This window comes from Saprolegnia parasitica (genome assembly GCF_000151545.1).
Source record: "Saprolegnia parasitica CBS 223.65 unplaced genomic scaffold supercont2.8, whole genome shotgun sequence".
In the NCBI taxonomy this organism is placed as follows: Eukaryota; Oomycota; class Saprolegniomycetes; order Saprolegniales; family Saprolegniaceae; genus Saprolegnia; species Saprolegnia parasitica.
Genome location: NW_012156402.1, coordinates 609,324 through 627,078, shown reverse-complemented (window position 1 = coordinate 627,078; position 17,755 = coordinate 609,324). Strand labels below are relative to the sequence as shown.

The 17,755-nt window shown below is 61.8% G+C and overlaps 7 protein-coding genes across 7 annotated transcripts; 3 read left to right on the top strand and 4 right to left on the bottom strand.

The window, feature by feature from the left end:
• Positions 1–107: 107 nt before the first annotated feature.
• SPRG_03353 (hypothetical protein) lies at positions 108–961 on the bottom strand (the record flags this gene model as incomplete). The annotated part of the gene is made up of 2 exons (XM_012341930.1): positions 108–605; positions 650–961. The coding sequence occupies 2 exons, from the start codon at positions 959–961 to the stop codon at positions 108–110; spliced, it is 810 nt and encodes a 269-aa protein (XP_012197320.1).
• Positions 962–1,860: 899 nt separating this feature from the next.
• On the bottom strand, positions 1,861–3,888 carry SPRG_03352 (hypothetical protein; the record flags this gene model as incomplete). Its single annotated transcript, XM_012341929.1, has 11 exons — positions 1,861–1,977; positions 2,028–2,105; positions 2,153–2,269; positions 2,425–2,661; positions 2,802–2,852; positions 2,902–3,051; positions 3,097–3,280; positions 3,332–3,444; positions 3,487–3,525; positions 3,580–3,726; positions 3,769–3,888. The coding sequence occupies 11 exons, from the start codon at positions 3,886–3,888 to the stop codon at positions 1,861–1,863; spliced, it is 1,353 nt and encodes a 450-aa protein (XP_012197319.1).
• A 398-nt stretch (positions 3,889–4,286) lies between these two features.
• SPRG_03351 (hypothetical protein) lies at positions 4,287–6,333 on the top strand. The gene is made up of 2 exons (XM_012341928.1): positions 4,287–5,849; positions 5,906–6,333. The coding sequence occupies exons 1-2, from the start codon at positions 4,346–4,348 to the stop codon at positions 6,304–6,306; spliced, it is 1,905 nt and encodes a 634-aa protein (XP_012197318.1). The 5' UTR covers positions 4,287–4,345; the 3' UTR covers positions 6,307–6,333.
• Positions 6,334–7,375: 1,042 nt separating this feature from the next.
• SPRG_03350 (hypothetical protein) lies at positions 7,376–13,145 on the top strand (the record flags this gene model as incomplete). The annotated part of the gene is made up of 2 exons (XM_012341927.1): positions 7,376–9,227; positions 9,260–13,145. 2 exons carry the CDS (start codon positions 7,376–7,378, stop codon positions 13,096–13,098), a joined length of 5,691 nt encoding a protein of 1,896 aa, XP_012197317.1. The 3' UTR covers positions 13,099–13,145.
• Positions 13,146–13,263: 118 nt separating this feature from the next.
• SPRG_03349 (hypothetical protein) lies at positions 13,264–13,677 on the bottom strand (the record flags this gene model as incomplete). Its single annotated transcript, XM_012341926.1, has 2 exons — positions 13,264–13,545; positions 13,579–13,677. The coding sequence occupies 2 exons, from the start codon at positions 13,675–13,677 to the stop codon at positions 13,264–13,266; spliced, it is 381 nt and encodes a 126-aa protein (XP_012197316.1).
• A 673-nt stretch (positions 13,678–14,350) lies between these two features.
• Positions 14,351–15,678, top strand: SPRG_03348 (hypothetical protein; the record flags this gene model as incomplete). The annotated part of the gene is made up of 6 exons (XM_012341925.1): positions 14,351–14,435; positions 14,478–14,543; positions 14,594–14,614; positions 14,660–14,863; positions 14,915–15,382; positions 15,428–15,678. Coding segments are annotated over 6 exons (1,039 nt in total), but the record flags the coding sequence as incomplete, so codon positions are not given.
• On the bottom strand, positions 15,629–17,394 carry SPRG_03347 (hypothetical protein; the record flags this gene model as incomplete). Its single annotated transcript, XM_012341924.1, has 6 exons — positions 15,629–15,759; positions 15,811–16,004; positions 16,054–16,147; positions 16,196–16,682; positions 16,728–16,849; positions 17,195–17,394. The coding sequence occupies 6 exons, from the start codon at positions 17,392–17,394 to the stop codon at positions 15,672–15,674; spliced, it is 1,185 nt and encodes a 394-aa protein (XP_012197314.1). The 3' UTR covers positions 15,629–15,671.
• Between the last annotated feature and the right edge of the window lie 361 nt (positions 17,395–17,755).

Sequence of the window (17,755 nt, the reverse complement as noted above, 5' to 3'; positions counted from 1 at the left end):
ACAGTCAAATTGGTGTTCTTATTGTACGAGGTGTACGAGATGGAACTTGACATTGCACTTGGGACTTGCGTTGGACGTTTCACGCAACACACATACGGAGGGGATGCTTACTGCGCACACTGGACAGCGTCGCCGAAGAGCTCCTTGAGCTTGGTGTTGGCGTACTCCAAGCCCTGGCCGGTCACGACCTCCTTGAACTTGGCTTCGATCGACGGCGTCAGGTCCTTGGTGATCGTCTGCCCGAGCGCCTTGACCGTCACGATGATCGGTGTGATCGTCGCCGTCGTAAACTGGACGTTGCGCAGGAACGGGAACGATTCGCTGCAGCCAATCGACGCGACAAGCGTCACAGTCTTCTCCGTGCCGCAGCACGTCTTGGTGTCGTCGGCGATGTTGGAGCAGAGCGACCCGAGGCAGCCGTCAATGCGGAGGCTCGCGGGGAGCGCCGGGAACGTCGCCTTCAAGCGCAGACTCAACGTGCCGTTGGCCGACGTCGTGAGCTCGACTTGCTCGAAGCGGATGACGTTGAGGCCCGAGATCCAGCGCGCGAGCGCCTTGTAGTTGGAGCCCTTCTCGTTGTAGAGGTACCCCATCTCCTTGCACGGCTTGGTGGGTTCTTCTCGTTGCACTTGCCCGCGGACGCCGGAACGTTGTCCTTGACGAGCTGCGCGAGGTTGGGCTTGTTTTCCTCAAGCGCCGCAATGATGACTTGCGGGAGGTTGACCGCGGTCGAGTGCTCGTCCGCCGCCAAGAGCTGCGTGGCCGACGTCGACGTCGTCGTCGACGACGACGGCGAGGCCACGTACACGACGGCGCCAACGACGGCACCGACGATCACGAGCGAGGCCAGGAGCAGCCAGCCGCGGCGGCGCGTCGAGTGGCGAGCCACGGGCGCGTCCGTGATGAGCGCTTCGTCGTTCGTGGGCGTGTGCACGGAGGCAGCAGGGTTGTTTGCCATCATGCTGGTTTGGTGGTCAATGCGAGAATGAGCTCACGCAGCGTCCAGGCCAGTGCTGGCGTCTGAGTTGGATTCCCTCATCGATATGCAGACAAGCGCAGGCTGGCTACCCCACGTTCACGTGAACAACCGATGCCTCCGTCTTTGTGTGCCAGAACATCAAGATTCGTTTGGCGCCTGTCGACCATTTGTCTCGACGAGCGGCTCGGTCAACCCCCAAACACCTACTAACTATCAAGGTTTAAGCCGTACGAGACGTCGTCTCGATTCAGTATCACGCTGTATGCAGGCATACCTCTCGTGGGTGAAGACGTGTATGCGATCGTGCATGCAGACAGGCGATTGAAATCTCAGATTCTCGCCGTCTGGTCCTCGCCTTCTGCTGTGCGGTTCCCACCTAGATCCATACCGGATGCACCAGTCTGATTCGACGAGATTCAAAGGTCGTTGCACGTGCACCCATAACCTTTCTTTTGCCTGCATGTGATTCCAGGGGTAGGGCCGCCCTTCACACGTACTGTACCACCGCCCCTTTGCGTCTGGTACCTTGGCACACATTCTAGTGGAAGGAAGGGTCTATGAGATCTCTGCCTCCTTATCTCGATGAGATCAGAGAGTGTTCAACAACATGCTGCGCGAGTACTGGAAAGGCCACCGATAAGTTCTTATTGACTTCTTGGACGGTAGGCCTATTACGACACCACGCACCCCAATGCGACGCGCCGAGATTCTGCTACCTTGCAGTAGCTTGTGCGATGCGACTCAGATGCATCGGCATCGATTGTTCGAGTGCTCACTCGCTCAGTCTTCTCTGCCTCTGTACCGTCAACGCCGTCTGTCTACTCTCGGATTCTCGCATCGCAGTTGCAAAGGATTATCCATCTGTGTTGAAGACAGGCGCACTAGACTCGTCGGCGAGGATAGCGCGTCGGGACGTTCTTGCCTTCCAGCTCGTGCTGGATCCACGCGTAGTAGCGCTCAAACGTCACGCCAGCTTGGATCGCCTTCTCGTACAAGACCTAGTTTGTCCGTCGAAGAGTCACGCCATGTCATCGACACCAGTACGTACTTCGTTGCTGATGTTGCAGCGGTCGTTCTCCAAGCCCGCGCCGTTCATCTTGATGGCGGCGGCCGTGAGCACGAAAAACTAAGAGTCGAAAATGAACCAACCAACGCGACCATGCTGCACCCGACCTCTTTGAGAATGTCGTCGACAAGATCGTCGTCCTTGGCCTTTACGGTCGCTGGTGGTGGCAAGGTCGTCGCCAGTCGCTGCTTGAGGTGCTGCACCTCGAGCGACAACGAGGCCACCTATCGTGGTCGTGAAAAAAGCCATTTCTCGCCGCTTTGGTTGCCTTTTGCGTCTGCGCGGCTTCGCGCTGCATGAGCAGGGGACACGTGGCACAGGCCGACATCGGATTTGCTGTGGGGGGTAATAGTTTGGCAGGCGACTGCTTGGCCCTCACAAACTCCTTCTCGAGCTCAATCGAGAGCTCGTGGAAGAGCGACCCGCGCTTGAGAATCTCGGCCCGGCGTCGCTCGAGCGCCGATTCTTGGTGCAGCATCGTGCTCAGATCAAAGTCGCTCAATTGCCGGCTGTGCGCGCCACTCAGTTGTCGCGTGTGGCCACGCGGCGACGACAGCTCGCTCGGCTGGCGCGAGTGCTTTGGGGTTGGAACGGTCGCAATGGTGTCCACCAGCTCCTAAGCACCGGTGTACGGTCTGTCTTGCACACGACAGACAATATGTCCAACCTCGTTTTTAGCAGCAGATCGTGCGCCAATCGCTTCTCTTGCTCGAGCTGCTCCGTGAGCGTGGCGAGGTCATCGCGCAGCGCATGCACCTGCGCCGCCGCCGACTCGGCGTCGTCCCGTGTCGTCTCGAATTGCTCTGTCTACGCGACGAGTGAAGAGTCGAGATCCGTGACAGCGCATCCTCCGTACGAGCAGCCGCAACTCGGAGACGGATTGCGCGTGGTCGGCTTGAAGCGCCTTGAACTTGGGCTGCACGTCCATGAGCGCTTCCAGTGCCATCGCATGTGCTTCCTCCAGCTGACGCACGCGCTGTGCTTGCTCGTGGTTGACGTCGCGCAGCTACACGATCCGTTGCAGCGCTGGCATAGGATGCAAGAATCGTACGTCGTCGCAGTGCTGTTCCAGCGCGACGCGGTTCGCGTGGAGCTGCTTGGTCTCGGCCACAAGTGCGATGTTGCGCTCGCGAAGCCCGGCAATCTCTTCGAGCAAGTCGTCCTGCGCGCGTCGCAGGGATCTTGTGTCGTCTTTGGCCGACGCCAACTCGTCGCGAAGGGCCTTGGCTGCGCATCTACGGCAGCAGGAGTATGCGTCCTCCTCGATTCGAAGCGGGGCGGTGAACCTTGCAGTAGCAGCTCCGGCGTCTGCCGCGCTGAGCTCGTGGAGAGCCGTGGCGTGCTGGAGGTCGAGGGCTCGGTACTTGGCCGTAAGTTCGGCGACTTTGGCGTTCAGGCTCTAGTGCTATTGCAAAGCGTGCAAGCGCAAGAAGGAGAGTACCTTGACGTGGGTCTCGGCCTCCTCGCAGCGCTGCGTAAGCTACAGAAGTTGGAAGTATGAAGACTGCGTCATCGAATGCGCAATGGAACGCACACTGCCGACGCGGTCTTCGATCTCATAGTCGAGTTGCTGCTTCTGAAGCAAGAGCGATTGACCAATGCGAGCGGCCAGCTGCGTCTCTTCTTGGGACTCTTCGAGCGCCTTGGTCTGCTTCTCGAGCACGCTCTGCAGCCGCTGCACCTAGACACGGTGTTGTAGCTACCTAGCCACGCCGGCGCGCACCTCGTGCTCCTTTTGCAGCTTGTGGCGCTCCATCGCGCCGCCAACGACGATCGAGTGGCCGCGCCGATGGCCCGCGATAAGCTTTCCGCGGGGGCTATCGAACGAATCGTCTGCGTCCATCCGTGTCAAAGGGTCAATGACACACAGCGTGCTGGCTATCTTTAGTCGCTACCGTATTTTCTTCGACCGGTGCAAGGTCGCCACAGTCGGTTGAAGCGGCGACCGAGTCGCGAGCCGTTGGTACTTCCTTGGCTACGTTGGGTTGCCGCTCCAGGTTTTCGGCCTGCATACATTGTGTTCCACTATGCCGCCTATGACGTGGCATGCTGGCAGAGCAGCCGGCACCAACTTCTGGCATCGTCTTGGCAACGATTTGCGCACGGGAAGACCGCGTCGGAGGCGTGGATGGATTCGTACAGCCTGTACTGGCAGATAGAGCACGCAGCAGTGACGCCTGTCCGAGCCATTGCGACGGGCAACCCGAAAACCTCTGAGAATGCATACACATATCCGAACATTGCCAGTTGGGACCCTGGTGGCTGAGGCCAGTGGGTTGGGACGACTACACTTGGCCGCGATGCACCTCACGTCGTTCGTCTGCCCCATCTCGCGCGAGGTCATGCGAGACCCCGTGGTCGCGGGCGACGGCCACTCGTACGAGCGCAGCGAAATCCTACGCTGGTTTCAGCAGCGGCTGACGAGCCCGGTCACGAACCAGCCTGTCGCGTCGGCGGCGGTCGTGCCCAACCACACGCTCAAGCAAGCCATCCAGGAAGCCTGCTCCGGAAGAGGCACTGTAAGCAATAGCCTTCGGCGGCCGTCCGAAACGCTGCCGGAAGATGGCTACTTTGTCTACCAGCTTCTCGAGCCGATCCACTTGTGCTTGCAGCCGCGCATTCCAGCGCACACGGAGCGCGCCATGCTGCCGAACGGCGCGCCTCAAATCTTGCCGCCGGGGCAGCTGGTCGTCGTCAACCGGCGCGAGTATGGCGCCGACAATGTCATCTTTTTGCGGCTGCTCGGCTTTGGCAGTGGCGAGCCGCGCTACGTCTACGAGGCGCGCCACGGCGTGGTCATGGCCACGCGCGTCGACGTCGCGCGCGGCGTCCAGGTGTACAAGGTGCTGCAGCCGACGCGCGTCTCGGCGCAGCCGACCGCAAGTACCGTCGGCGACGTTCTCGCCGTCGGCACGGTCGTTTCGACGGACCTCGTGGTCAGACCAGCGAGCGGGCCAGCGTTTGCGCGGCTCGAGCGCACGACCAAGTGGGTGCGTCTCGCGCAGCTGCAGCAGCTCCCGCTGACCACGGGCCGGTACATTCTCAAGCTCGATGCGACGACGAAGGTGTCGACCAACGCCTTGGCGCGCGTGGGCGGGATCGTCGAGACAATGGAGGCGCGCGCGGTGGTAGCCTGCCAGAGCTACGCCATTGACGACGCTCGCAACACGGTGCATGTGCGGGTCGCGAAGGGCTGGTTCTCGGTGCCACGAAGCGACTTGTATACGTCGCGGCCGCCGCGGCTCGCCACCGAGCCCGCGGGCCAGAAGGCGCTGCTTGTGCTGCAAGGCGAGTACTACCTGCTCGTGCTCAACGAAGCCCAGTGGGACGGCTCGTTCACGCAGCGCATCGTGCGGCACCTGCCGGACGACATGGACCGTCAGATCGACAACTGCATTGCAAAAGGCCGGCACGTGACGCACGCGGCCCTCGGCCCGAAGGACGAGTGGTACATTAGCGGCTCCAAGCCCGACGGGTCCGGCGCCCACTGCTGGTCCAAGCGCACGTCGGCGTTCTTCCAGTCGCAAATGGCCCCGAACGCGACGGTGGCCTTTGGCGAGCACGGCGCGTTCCTCATGGCCTTTCCTGGCGGCGCCGCCGCCTCGGACAAGGTCCCCGACACCTTCCACGCCCAGCTCTGCAGAGGCCACCGCCTCATTTCGCTCGGTTTCCGTCCGCAACGATACAGCGTCGATGGCATCTTTGTCCTCACGAGCGCCGGGCTCACGCACCGAGGGATGCCCGACTGGCTTGTCGAGCAGGTCGAGCTCGGTGCCGTGCGCGGCTCTGGGAAACTCTGCGGCGGTACGTCTCGTCTTTGCCTGCGTTCATGATGGCCCTCTGATCCTACCGCGTACTAGTGGTGCTGGCTCAAGACTACTGGGCTCTTCTGCGCGAGCACAACTTCGAGTCGGACGCGCCAACCGCCGTGGAGAAGGCGCTGCGTGCGTTTTACGACCGACATCGCAACATGCAAGCCGCCCGAGCGCGGCTCTTGAGCTACTATGACCGGGTCGCGCGAGGCGCAGACTATGTTTATATTGGGCCCGTGTCGGCGCCGGCCGACACGAGCGATGATGACGATCGGTCCGAGCCTCCATCGTCGCCTGACGGCCGGTCTGAGCCTCCATCGTCGCCCGACAGCCGGTCCGAACCTCCATCGTCGCCCGACGGCCGGTCTGAGCCTCGGTCATCGTCGGACGAATCGTCGCGTAGCTCGTCGCCGCGGTCGCCACTGTACCGCCGTCGACGTCTGTACTAACACGATCGGGATATTGTTGCTGTCGAATGCAGGCTGTCGAGGGTCGCGTGCGTTGGCGCCTTGGACGCGGGCGGCGCAACACCGTTGGACAAATGACATAGTCCAACGACTCTACTGCGTCGACGGTACGAGCCTCGAAACAGAGCATCGTCGAGAAACGCATAGCCGCTCACCAACAACCAGGTTGCCGCAGTGCTCTAGCCCTGAACCTGTGGACTCGACTGGTGCGGAATCGACCGGTCTGGCGCGACCGACTGCTTGTAGTACACTACCAGTACAGTGCTCGATGATGGGAAAACACTTGGTGTTGCAACGTTTATCAACACCCTGCCGACCAACGAGCGGAGCTCCTCAAGCCACGAATCGCTGCGGGCATCGACGCAGCCAAAGCGGCGGTAGCGACGACGTTATGAGGGCCGTTGTACTCTCATGGGAAGAGCTTGCATTGGGTGCACAGCCCCGTCCTCGCAGCCTCGTCGTCAAAACGATGCAATGGACCAGTCAGCCGACGCCTTGGACAAGCTGCCTCTACAATGCAAGACGCGGTCACAAAGCAGCACCCTGCCGAGGGAGGCTCGTGGCATCTGCCATCCTCGACCAAGCCAGGACGCCAATCATCGTGCCATGCGTTGATGGGCGCGGCAGTGGCGCGAGTGGGCTGGGCGAAGTTGATTTACACGCTCGCCGTCTACCGTACCGGTATCATAGCGTCCAAGAAGGCACCTACCGTGGTCGTCAGTTCTTGTAGCAAAGAGCGGCCGAGGAGCTCGGCCTGGTCGGGCGTGTCGCAACATCGCAGTGACATGGAGCAGCTCGCACCCGTTGGCCATAGCCACGCAGGAGCGCCCATGGCTCCATGGCCTCGCGCCGCCCTACGGTCCCTGCTCGCGCTGCGTCGACCGACGTTCTTGACGTCGCCGGCGGTCCTTCTTGCCACCGACGGGTGGTGTCCAGGGCCGCGCTGGGGCTCTTGGAGGAGGACGATATATCCGGATACCGTGCCTGAGTGGCGTCCGGATACGAGGCGAGGCCACTCGTCGACTGTCACAACCCGCTCTCTGCTTGCGCGATGGAGTCGACGCCGCTGGTCGGGGACGTCGCCAAGCCGCCGGCGCCACGGCCGAAGCTCTCCAAGTACTCGTCCGTGCCCAACATGGCCAAGCCGAGCCTCGTGACCCGCGCGGCCGACATTCCCGAGTTCAAGCGCTTCCTCTCGGCGCCCATTAGCGAGGACGGCGAGTACGGGCCGCCGTCGTCGATCGACGATTCGATGCTGCACGAGCACTCGATGAAGAGTCTGCCGAGGAACGAGTCGAGCCAAGGCGTGAGTGGCGCGACGCACGACGCGGCTGCGCCGGAATTGCGCCCGCTGCCGCCGCCGTACCGCAGCCAGTCGCCCGAGTGGGACTATGTCATTGTGTTTCCCAACCCCGAGCTGCGCATGCCCGTGAACGGCGAGACGCCGCCGAGTCCCGCGAGTGGCAGCGCCGGCGTCATGAGCATGAGCGACGTGCTCACCAAGCTGCGGCAGGCCGGCCTCGACACGCAGCTCTCCAAGTCGACGCCGCCGCCGTCCTCGACGGCCGCGACGACCAAGTACGTGCCGCCGTACGTGTACTGCAAGATCCGCGCGACGCTCGATCGCCTCAAGGCCGAGGCCGCCCGTGTGCACATGGCGCTGCCGCTTGTCGAGAACCAGCTCGAGCGCATGGCCAAGCAGGGTGAAGTGCGCTTCCACATCGAGAGCCCAGAAGACCGCATCGCCGAGATGCAGCGCGAGGGCTTTGAGCCGCTGCCCGCGGAAAGCAAGCGGTCGACCACGCGCCGCACGTTCAAGAAGGTGCGGTACGAGCCCGGCCAAGACGTCGACGTCTTCGACCTCTTTGACGCGGGCGAGCTCGACGACCTCGCGGCCGAGGAGACGGGCGAGGCGCGCAACCCGTCGCACAACAATGGCAACTCGTGGGTTGACCGCATGACGCTGCTGCTGCGCAAGTTCAAGTACAAGCCGTACCAGTTCATCCACATGCACTACCACCACCAGGACAACATCCAGTGTCTCTACCACTCGCCGCTCTTCCCGACGACGAAGCGCATCCGGCTCCTCGAAAGCATCATGACGAGTCCATTCGGCGCCGGCTTGGACCTCGCGTTGCTCCTCAAGACGGGCGCGATCGCAGCCGCCTACCCGCTCCATGAAGACGAGACGCGCCGCGAGATCCGCGACATGTGGAACTCGTCGCTTTGGCTCACGCACCAGCCGATCGAAATGACGCGCGAGTATTTTGGGTGCCAAGTCGCGCTCTTCCTCGCGTACGTCGCGCATATGACCCGCTGGCTCCTGCTGCCGTCGGTCTTTGGGCTCTGCTTCCTCTTCATGGGCAAGACGCCGCTCGTACCGCTCTTCGGGCTCTTCATGGTGTGCTGGTCGACGCTCTTCCTCAAAATGTGGAAGCGCAAGCTCGCGGTCCTCGGCATGAAGTGGGGCATGGCCGACTACCATGCGCCCGAGCACGACAAGCCGTCGTTTGACGACGAGCGCAACTGGCACGTCCCAAAGGGCTCGACGTCGTCGCTCATCTTTCGCCGCGTCGTCTCGATGTTCGTGCTGCTGCTGCTGGTTGCGTGCGTCCTGGCGAGTGTCGGCGGGCTCTTCTACCTTCGGTACCACGCCGAGCTCTCGCCGGCCGCGATGGCATGGCACGTGCCGGGCAACTATACGCTCGAGGTTGCGTTCCGCGGGGAGCTGCACCTCGTCGCGCTCCTCAACGTCGTCTCGATCTACCTCTGGACGTACGTCTTCAACAAGCTGCACATGACGCTCAACGACTACGAGGTGTACCACGCCGAGGCGACCGCGCAGCAAGCGTACATCCTCAAAGCCATGTTTTCCATTTCGTCAACCACTTTGCCGGCCCCGTGTACGTGGCCTTTGTCAAGACGCACGTGGAAGGCGTCCGCGTCCAGTACGCCGGCCCCGACATTGAGGCCGTCGCCGAGCTCAAGACGTACATGCTGTACCTCTACGGCGCGCAGCTCGTGGTCCACAACGTCTGGATTGTCCTGCTGCCGTACGGCCGCCACCTCTTTTGCAAAACCAAGAAGCGCTGGCAAGCCCGCCGGCATCTGAATTCGCTCTTCAACGGCTCGTCCGTCAACGACGAGTTGGAGACGCTCCCGATCTCGGGCTCGGTGGGCCTCCCGACGAAGCGGCTCGCGGTCGAAGTCCAGTTCCAACTGGCCGATTACGGCTGGAAAGGGCTCTTCAACGACTACTTCCACATGGTCGTCCAGTTTGGCTACGCGACGCTCTTCGTCGTCTCGTGCCCGTACCTCCCGCTCATGGCGTGCGTGCACAACATCGTGGCCATCCGCGCCCACGGCGTGCACCTCACGACGCTCTTCCGGCGCCCAAGCCCGCGCTCGGCGCAGCAGATCCGGCTCTGGACCTTCTTCCTCGAGCTCCTCTGCACGCTGGCCATTGGCACGAACGCGTGGGCGATCGTCGCCAAAGCCAAGCTCGCGCAAGCCGCGCTCGACACGTTCCATATGCCAGAAATGTACTACGTGCAAGCGCGCTGGCTCTGCATCGGGCTCCTCTTTCTTGTGCTCTACGGCCTCTCGTCCGTCTTTGGCGTCTGCATCAACGACATTCCGTCAAGAGTCCGCGTGCAGCTTGAGCGCCAGGAGTACTACGTGTCGAAAGTCCTGCACCTTGGGTACCGCTGGGACAAGGCGATGCACGCCATCATCTTTGGCGGCAGCCAAGAAGACTTGGAAGAGCAGGATGGGTACGGCTGGGACTATGCGATCGTGTTCCCCAACCCGGAGGTGCGCCGCCCGCCCAAGCTCCACCCGCTCACGGGCAAACTCGAGTCGTCGCTCTCGATGCGGGACATGCTGCTCAAGCTCCACAAGGCCGGGCTCCAAGTGCAGTTCTTTGATTCGGCCGCGATCGTGAGCTCGTACATTCCGTCCATGGTGCTCTGCAAGGTCCGCGCGAGCCGGCAGCGCCTCGAGATCGAGGCCGACCGCATCAAGATGCCGATGCTGCTCAACGCGCAGGAGATGGAAGCGCAAGCCCGCGCCGGCGTCGTGCGCACGGTCTGGGGCCGCCTCGCCAAGCACATTTCGGGCCTCGAGGCCGAGATCGACACGATCCACGTCGGCAAGCTCCTCGCCGAGATGCTGCTGCTCAAGAAGCTCGCGACGCGCAAGCACCACGACGTGTCGCGGCCGATCGAGTCGTGGTCGCAGCTGCTGCTCGAGCTCAACATTGTCGTCGGCGCGATGGCCGACATGGACAAGTCGATCAAGGTCGGGTTCCAGCACTTTAAGATCGAGAACACGCAGTTCACCAAGCGGCAAGCCGCCACCGAGACGCTCGAGGGACATAAAGACGCGCTCGAGGCGCTCGTGCATCTCTCGATGGACCCCAACATGGAAGGCGTCCTCGACAAAGTGCCCTACGTGCTGCACAACATGTCGGTGACGCTGACGCAAGCCGCGCGCGAGCTCGGCATTCAGCTCACGCTCTTGCCGATCATCACCAAGCCCAAGTGGAACATGGACAAGGCCGAGCGCGCCGAGACCGAGGCCGTCGAGAAGGAGCTCCGGACGACCATGACGCACCTCACCAACGTCTACGGCGAGCTGCAGCCACTTCTGGCCAAGATGGAGCACCTCTTGCAGCTGAGCTTGCCGCTGCCCGAGCTCTGGAGTCTCAGCGACCACCTCCGGCACGGCAAGGACCTCCCATACTCGAACCCGAGCGTGTGGCTCAAGTCGGAACTCGACATCTTCCTCGCGACGATTCAGGACATCGCCGCCGACGCGAACGAGCTCCGCGCCGAGATGACGCCGCTCGCAACGACGTCGGACGCGCTGCTGCCGATGCCGCATCTCATCACTGGGCTTTTGGAGGCGACGATCGCCAACCCGCTCATCGACATTCAGCCGTTCCACGTCGAGAACCCGAACCCGGCCTTCCGGAGCCTCGCCAAGCGCTTCCGGTACGCGCCGTACGAGTACATGCACATGTCGTACCAGGCCAAGGACGAGCTGCAGCACTGGTACATGCAGTACCCGGCGACCACCTCTGCGAGCGCGCCGCACCAGCTCTTTAGCAGCACGCAGCGCATCACGCTGCTCGAGAGCATCATCACCGACTCGGAGACGGGCGCGGGGCTCAACTTGGAGCGACTCGTGCTCTCGGGGGCGATCAAGGGCCACTTTCCGCTGCACGACGAGCACGCCAAGCGCGAGCTCTGGGCGCGCTGGAAGTGGTCGCTGCTGCAGCCGATCGGCGACATTCGGTCGTACTTTGGCGTCAAGATCGCCTTGTACTTTGCGTACCTCGGACACTATACGACGTGGCTGACGTTGTCGTCCGTCGCGGGCCTGAGCGTCGTCGTCGTCCAGGCCGTGCACAGCCACTACAACATCTCCAAGTCGGAGCTCGATTGGGTCAAGATCTACTCGGTGCCAGTGTACGGCACGTTCATCATCATTTGGGCGACGCTCTTTCTGAAGAACTGGGTCCGGAAGCAGTCGGTCTTTGCGCTGCAGTGGGGCATGTCAGAGTACCACGAGGAAGAGCAGCTGCGGCCGCAGTTCCAAGGCGACCTCATGCGCGATCCGATCACGGGCGCGCGCATGCGCTACTTTAACGACGGCCAGCGGCGCCTCCGCCTCCTCTACTCGTGGTTCATCCTCGCGATCCTCATCTGCATCGTGCTTGTCTGCGTCGCCATCATCTTTTGGCTGCGCATGCATTTGCACAACAACCCGTTCTTCCAGTTTGGAACCGTCAACATTGGCACCGAGGTCGCGGCCATGGCCAACGTCATCCAGATCTTCATGCTCTCGCAGCTCTACAACAATGTGAGTGGGAGTCTCAACGAGTACGAGAACCACCGGACCGACACGGCGTACGAAAACCACTTTATCGGCAAGGCCATCGTCTTCCAGTTTGTCAACAACTTTGCGCTGCTCTTCTACGTGGCCTTTCTCAAGGAGAACTTTGAGGGCTGCCAAGAGAACGACTGCATGGGCGAGCTCAAGATCTCGCTCGTCTACGTCTATGGCTCGCAGCTCGTCATGGGCAACTGCCAAGAGCTCGTGGTGCCGCTCTTCTGGGCCCGCGTTGAGAAGGTCCAGCACGAGTGGGTCTCCAAGCAGGACAAGGACGAACCGGAAATCTCGGCCGTCGAGACGCAGTTCTTCATGCCCACGTACGGCTGGCGCGGGACGTTTGACGACTACCTCGAGATGATCATCCAGTTTGGCTACTCGACCTTCTTTGTCATCGCGTGCCCTTTCGCGCCCATCATGTCGTGCTTCAACAACTTTTTTGAGATTCGCATTGACGCGAGCAAGCTCAGCCGGTTCGCGCGCCGCCCGCGGCCCAGCGGCGCGTCGACCATCGGCCAGTGGGTGCACGTGCTCGAGGTCTTTGTCTCGATCGCGATCGTCACGAACGCGTGGGTGATTGTCTCGACGTCCGACCTCACCGACCTCGTGCTCCAGACGTTCCCGTCGCTCCAGAAGAGCTTGAGTACGCTCGGCGTCTTCTTTGGCGTTGCCGGCGGCCTCTTCACGCTGCGCTATGCGATCAACAGCAGCATCGACGACATGCCACGTCACGTGCGCGCGCAGCTCCGGCGCCAAAAGTTTGTCGTCGGCCAAATCCTCTCGACGCACGAAGAAGTGAGCGCCCGCCGCAAGTCGATCCAACGCGCAACAACGACAGCCGTCCTCTCCAAGGGCGCGCCCACGTCGACTGCGGCCTAGTGTATAAACACAATAAGAAACCAGTTTGCATCGAAGACCGCGTTCAGGTCCAAAACGCACCTGCATTGGAAAGATGCACCGATTGCATGGAATGTGCACCCGTGGCGGGAACACAACTTTATTTCAAGCTTGGGTTAGGACGTGGTCTACCAGCAGCCTTGATGTCTACCAGCAGCCTTGGTTCCAGCCGCCGTTCCAGCCGCAATTGCCACCAGTGTTCCAGCCAACACCGCCCCAGCCAGCGCCGCCCCAGCCAGCGCCGTTCCAGCCACCGCCGCCCCAGCCGCCACCACCCCAGCCACCACGCCAGACACCACCACCGCCACGCCAGACACCACCACCACGCCAGCCACCACCACGCCAGCCACCACCGCCACCACGCCAGACGCCACCACGACGACCCCATTCTTGCTCCGACTCGTGAGCCGAGTGGTCCTTCGGAAGGTCCTTGGACATCATTGCTTCGCTTGGAGGCGCCACATGCTGTTGTTGAGGCTGTTGTTGAGGTTGCTGCTCTGTCGTCTGGGCGTTGATGAGAGCAGAGCTCGAGAGCAAGAGGAGCACAGTGCGGAAGAGCATGTTGAGTCGAGTGGGTCGAAGCGAGGCAATCGAGATCTGAGCTCTCGTCTCGTTGACCAAAACGTCGCGCAGGTCACCTCCGATCTGGCATGAGCGGTATGGAGTTTGATGGGTTGCTGACAGTCGACGACCAGCGATGGCTCTCGACCACTTCTTGGCTATGAGTTTCTATCATCACTTTGAGTTTGCACTTGCCCTGATGAAGCCGACGACGATCTTTGCGACGCTCTGTGTCCTGGCGGTTGCGGCTGCCGAGAGCAACGCGCCGCCGACGGAAGCCGAAATGTCCAAGCACAAGGAGATGCAAGACGAGTACGAAGGGTACGGCGGGCACGAGTGGTGCCGACGCACTTGCCGCTGGCATCCGGGATTTGGCACGCGCTGCTTTTGGCGCTGCTGGTAGTTGCATCGTAGCGTTGGTGATAACCAATTCTTGAAGAGAGAACACCTTGGCCACAGGTCTATTGCGTCTTGCAGGATGTGCTACCACGAGACGGAAGTGGTGTTGAGGCGATGGACGAAGTTGAAGTTTGACTTCGATAGAAGCACCTCGTTCGGAAGAATGGGTGCGTTATTCTGCGTTGTGCACCTGCTGTCCATTTTCGAGATTGGCGAATGGCCTCCATGGTACGACGATCCCGGCGACTCGCGCTGGCTCATGGCGTCGCCCACAGATGCAGCGGCCGCGCGCCCTGCATGTGTTGCACGTGCCATCGACAAGCGCGCTCCTCGCCAACGACAAGATCCGCCTCTCCAAGGTAGGACGCCCTCGGTCGCGTGCCTGCTAACGCGGTGCGCAGCCCGAGCAAGTGAGCGGGTACAGCTTGCATCCAGACGGCCGCCTCACCTTTGACCGCGCGTGCCTGGTGCGGACGCCATAGCTCTCATCTGCGGCGCCTCATGACGATCGTCCTAGAAAGAGCTGCGGCCCGCCAAAGTAGACGCCTTTCGACGACGACCCTGCGCGATTGCTTCTGGATAGATTGGCGCCAACCTCCTTGACGGCTTTGAGAGCCATCATGTCGAGCCGAGCGAGGACGCATCGCCGTCGCTGCAGCCGATCCTGGACGCCATGCTGCCAGCGAACCGCGAGGCGCACCACGCCGACGCGCACCTCTCGCCGCCCCGCCTCCCGGCCGCGATCGACGTAGTGACGTTCCGCAACAACCTCAACAAGATCTTGGGCGTATATCATCCAATATCCTCATCGATCAGCGACGTCAGGATGGCGACGTAGACGCCGTACAACAGCAACAGCCCGTACGTGTTCCACGTGCAGCGGCGCGGGCGCACGCTCTTCCTCAACATCCAGCACGAGCGCGATGCCGACGGCGTCATGCATCCCGCGCAAGCCAAGGGCGCGTACGCAGGCCGACAGTACGAGGCGATTGCGAGCCACGGGCCGCGAGGCGAGTACTGCGGTGTCTTTGCCATGCTGCTGGGGTCCACGCAGCTGCTCGTCGGCGCCGAATTGGACGGTGTCGACGGCCGTGGCGACTACGTGGAGCTCAAGACGTACAAGCTACTGCAGACGAGCAAGGACCGATTCTCGTTCGAGCGCTACAAGTGCCTCGCGTTCTGGATCCAGTCGTACCTCGTGGGCGTCGGGCGCATCCGCTGCGGCTTCCGGAGCGCCGACTGCAAGCTCGTCAAGGAGCAGACGTTTGCCACGTCGCAGCTGCCGGCCTTTGGCGCCAAGTACTGGGTACCGTTCGTTTTCTATCTCGATAAATGCGTGAGGAAGTCGTAGCAACCCAACGTGTGCCTGAGCTTTGCCAAGCTCGTGTTTGCGTGGCTCGAGGACAAGGTGCCGGACGACACGGCGTACGAAGTGCGCTACGACCCGCGCGCCCGAGCTCTCTCGCTCCTCGCGTTGCCCGACGCCAAGTCCTTTTTGCCGACGTCGGTCGGTGCCAGCTGGCCCAACGGTCCAACGACGTCATGAGGCATGTAGGCAAGAGCTAAAGCTACTACATTTAGAGAGTACAAGGACATTATAACTGGTCGCCCAGAGTTGTCCAGCCGTCGCGCAGGTTGTGCCGACGGCCAAAGAGCTCGAGCTTCCTCCCGGCTGGCACCACGCTACAACAATAAAATCCTCAGCGCTACAGAAAGAGGAATACAAGTGGCTACCGTTCGACGAGGTGGTAGAGCTCGTCGGGCTTGCGGCTGTTCTCACGCGGCGCGGCCACGATCACGTCGCAGTCGAGACGCGCGGCCGACGGCGCGAGCCCCTTCCGACCCACGAGGCAGTGCTCCTGGCTGTGGTTGAGCCAATGGCCTGTCCGGCCTTGGTGGGCCACATGCTGCAGCTGATCGATCTTGATCTAAAAACACGCTGCGTCACGCCGTGGACACGGCGCGTCATCGTCGTACCCACACAATGTCGTCGACGACAGTGTAGCCCCATTGCCGCAGCAGCTGCCGGCCGACCACGAGCTTTCCCGTCGCGACCCAGAGGAAGATCCATCTACGGCCGATTGTCCATCAGCCCATTTGCTCATACAGCGGGGAATACCCCGCGGTCTGCAGCGCCGGAATCGCCAGCGCTCCAATCGCCTCGTCCGACAAGGTGGTGTAGGGCAGCTGGAGGTTGATCTCCCACGGCGGGTCCATCACGATCGCGTCAAACGTCCCGAGGCGCGCCACGTCATAGGTTGTCACGTCACATGCGATGGCAATGGCCGTCGTCGGTGGCGCCGCAGCAGCCACCGGTGCGCATGCATCCTCGACCTGGTAGTGGACAAACGCGCAGCTCTCGAGACGGCGACACGTGTCGAGGTACTTGCAGTCGCCGAGCGCCGCCTTCGTCTTGCGGGTTACAATGGGCACAAAGTGGACGAGGCTGCACGCGGCGCCGGCGGACGTGCGCCGACACGCAGCGCGCGTTGTGGCCGGGCAATAGCCTCGACGCGGCGGTGGCGCCGCGACGGCCGGCGACGCCGACTCGACGTGCGTGAGGAACGTCCAGTGCCCAAACGCTTGCAAGGTGACGGCGCCGCTCTCTACTGACAGAATCAGCGCCGTCCAGAGCGAGAGGCAGGACGTACGCACGGCGGGTGCGAGCGAGCGCTCGAGGTCGGCCATCGCGACAGGCAGGGCGAGCCGCCGATGGAGCGACGCGAGGTCAATGGGCAGCAGCTCGGGATGCGCTCGCGCAAAGTCAAGTACCCTCGCTAGCACGTCATGCTCGACAACTGGGGCCGACGCTGGCGCATGGTCGTACCGTCGGGTGAGTGCGTCAACCAGCTCCATGCAGGCGTAGACTATATCGGTGATATTGAAATAGTGTTGTTTGCAACTTTAACACGAGCCGTGTGCGAACACGAGCGTCGACGAGCTCTCGCATCTGGGTTCAGCTCATTCAGCACTTTAAGCTTCTCGCAATCATAGCCATCAAGCTCGGTCTACTTGGCTCGCCTCATGGTAGCATTCTGGTCAAGACATACATTTAGACCAGTGGCCAAGGTGCTCTCTCTTCAAGAATTGGTTATCACCAACGCTACGATGCAACTACCAGCAGCGCCAAAAGCAGCGCGTGCCAAACCCCGGATGCCAGCGGCAATGGCGGCGGCACCACTCGTGCCCGCCGTACCCTTCGTACTCGTCTTGCATCTCCTTGTGCTTGGACATTTCGGCTTCCGTCGGCGGCGCGTTGCTCTCGGCAGCCGCAACCGCCAGGACACAGAGCGTCGCAAAGATCGTCGTCGGCTTCATCAGGGCAAGTGCAAACTCAAAGTGATGATAGAAACTCATAGCCAAGAAGTGGTCGAGAGCCATCGCTGGTCGTCGACTGTCAGCAACCCATCAAACTCCATACCGCTCATGCCAGATCGGAGGTGACCTGCGCGTCGTTTTGGTCAACGAGACGAGAGCTCAGATCTCGATTGCCTCGCTTCGACCCACTCGACTCAACATGCTCTTCCGCACTGTGCTCCTCTTGCTCTCGAGCTCTGCTCTCATCAACGCCCAGACGACAGAGCAGCAACCTCAACAACAGCCTCAACAACAGCCTCAACAACAGCATGTGGCGCCTCCAAGCGAAGCAATGATGCCGAAGGACCTTCCGAAGGACCAC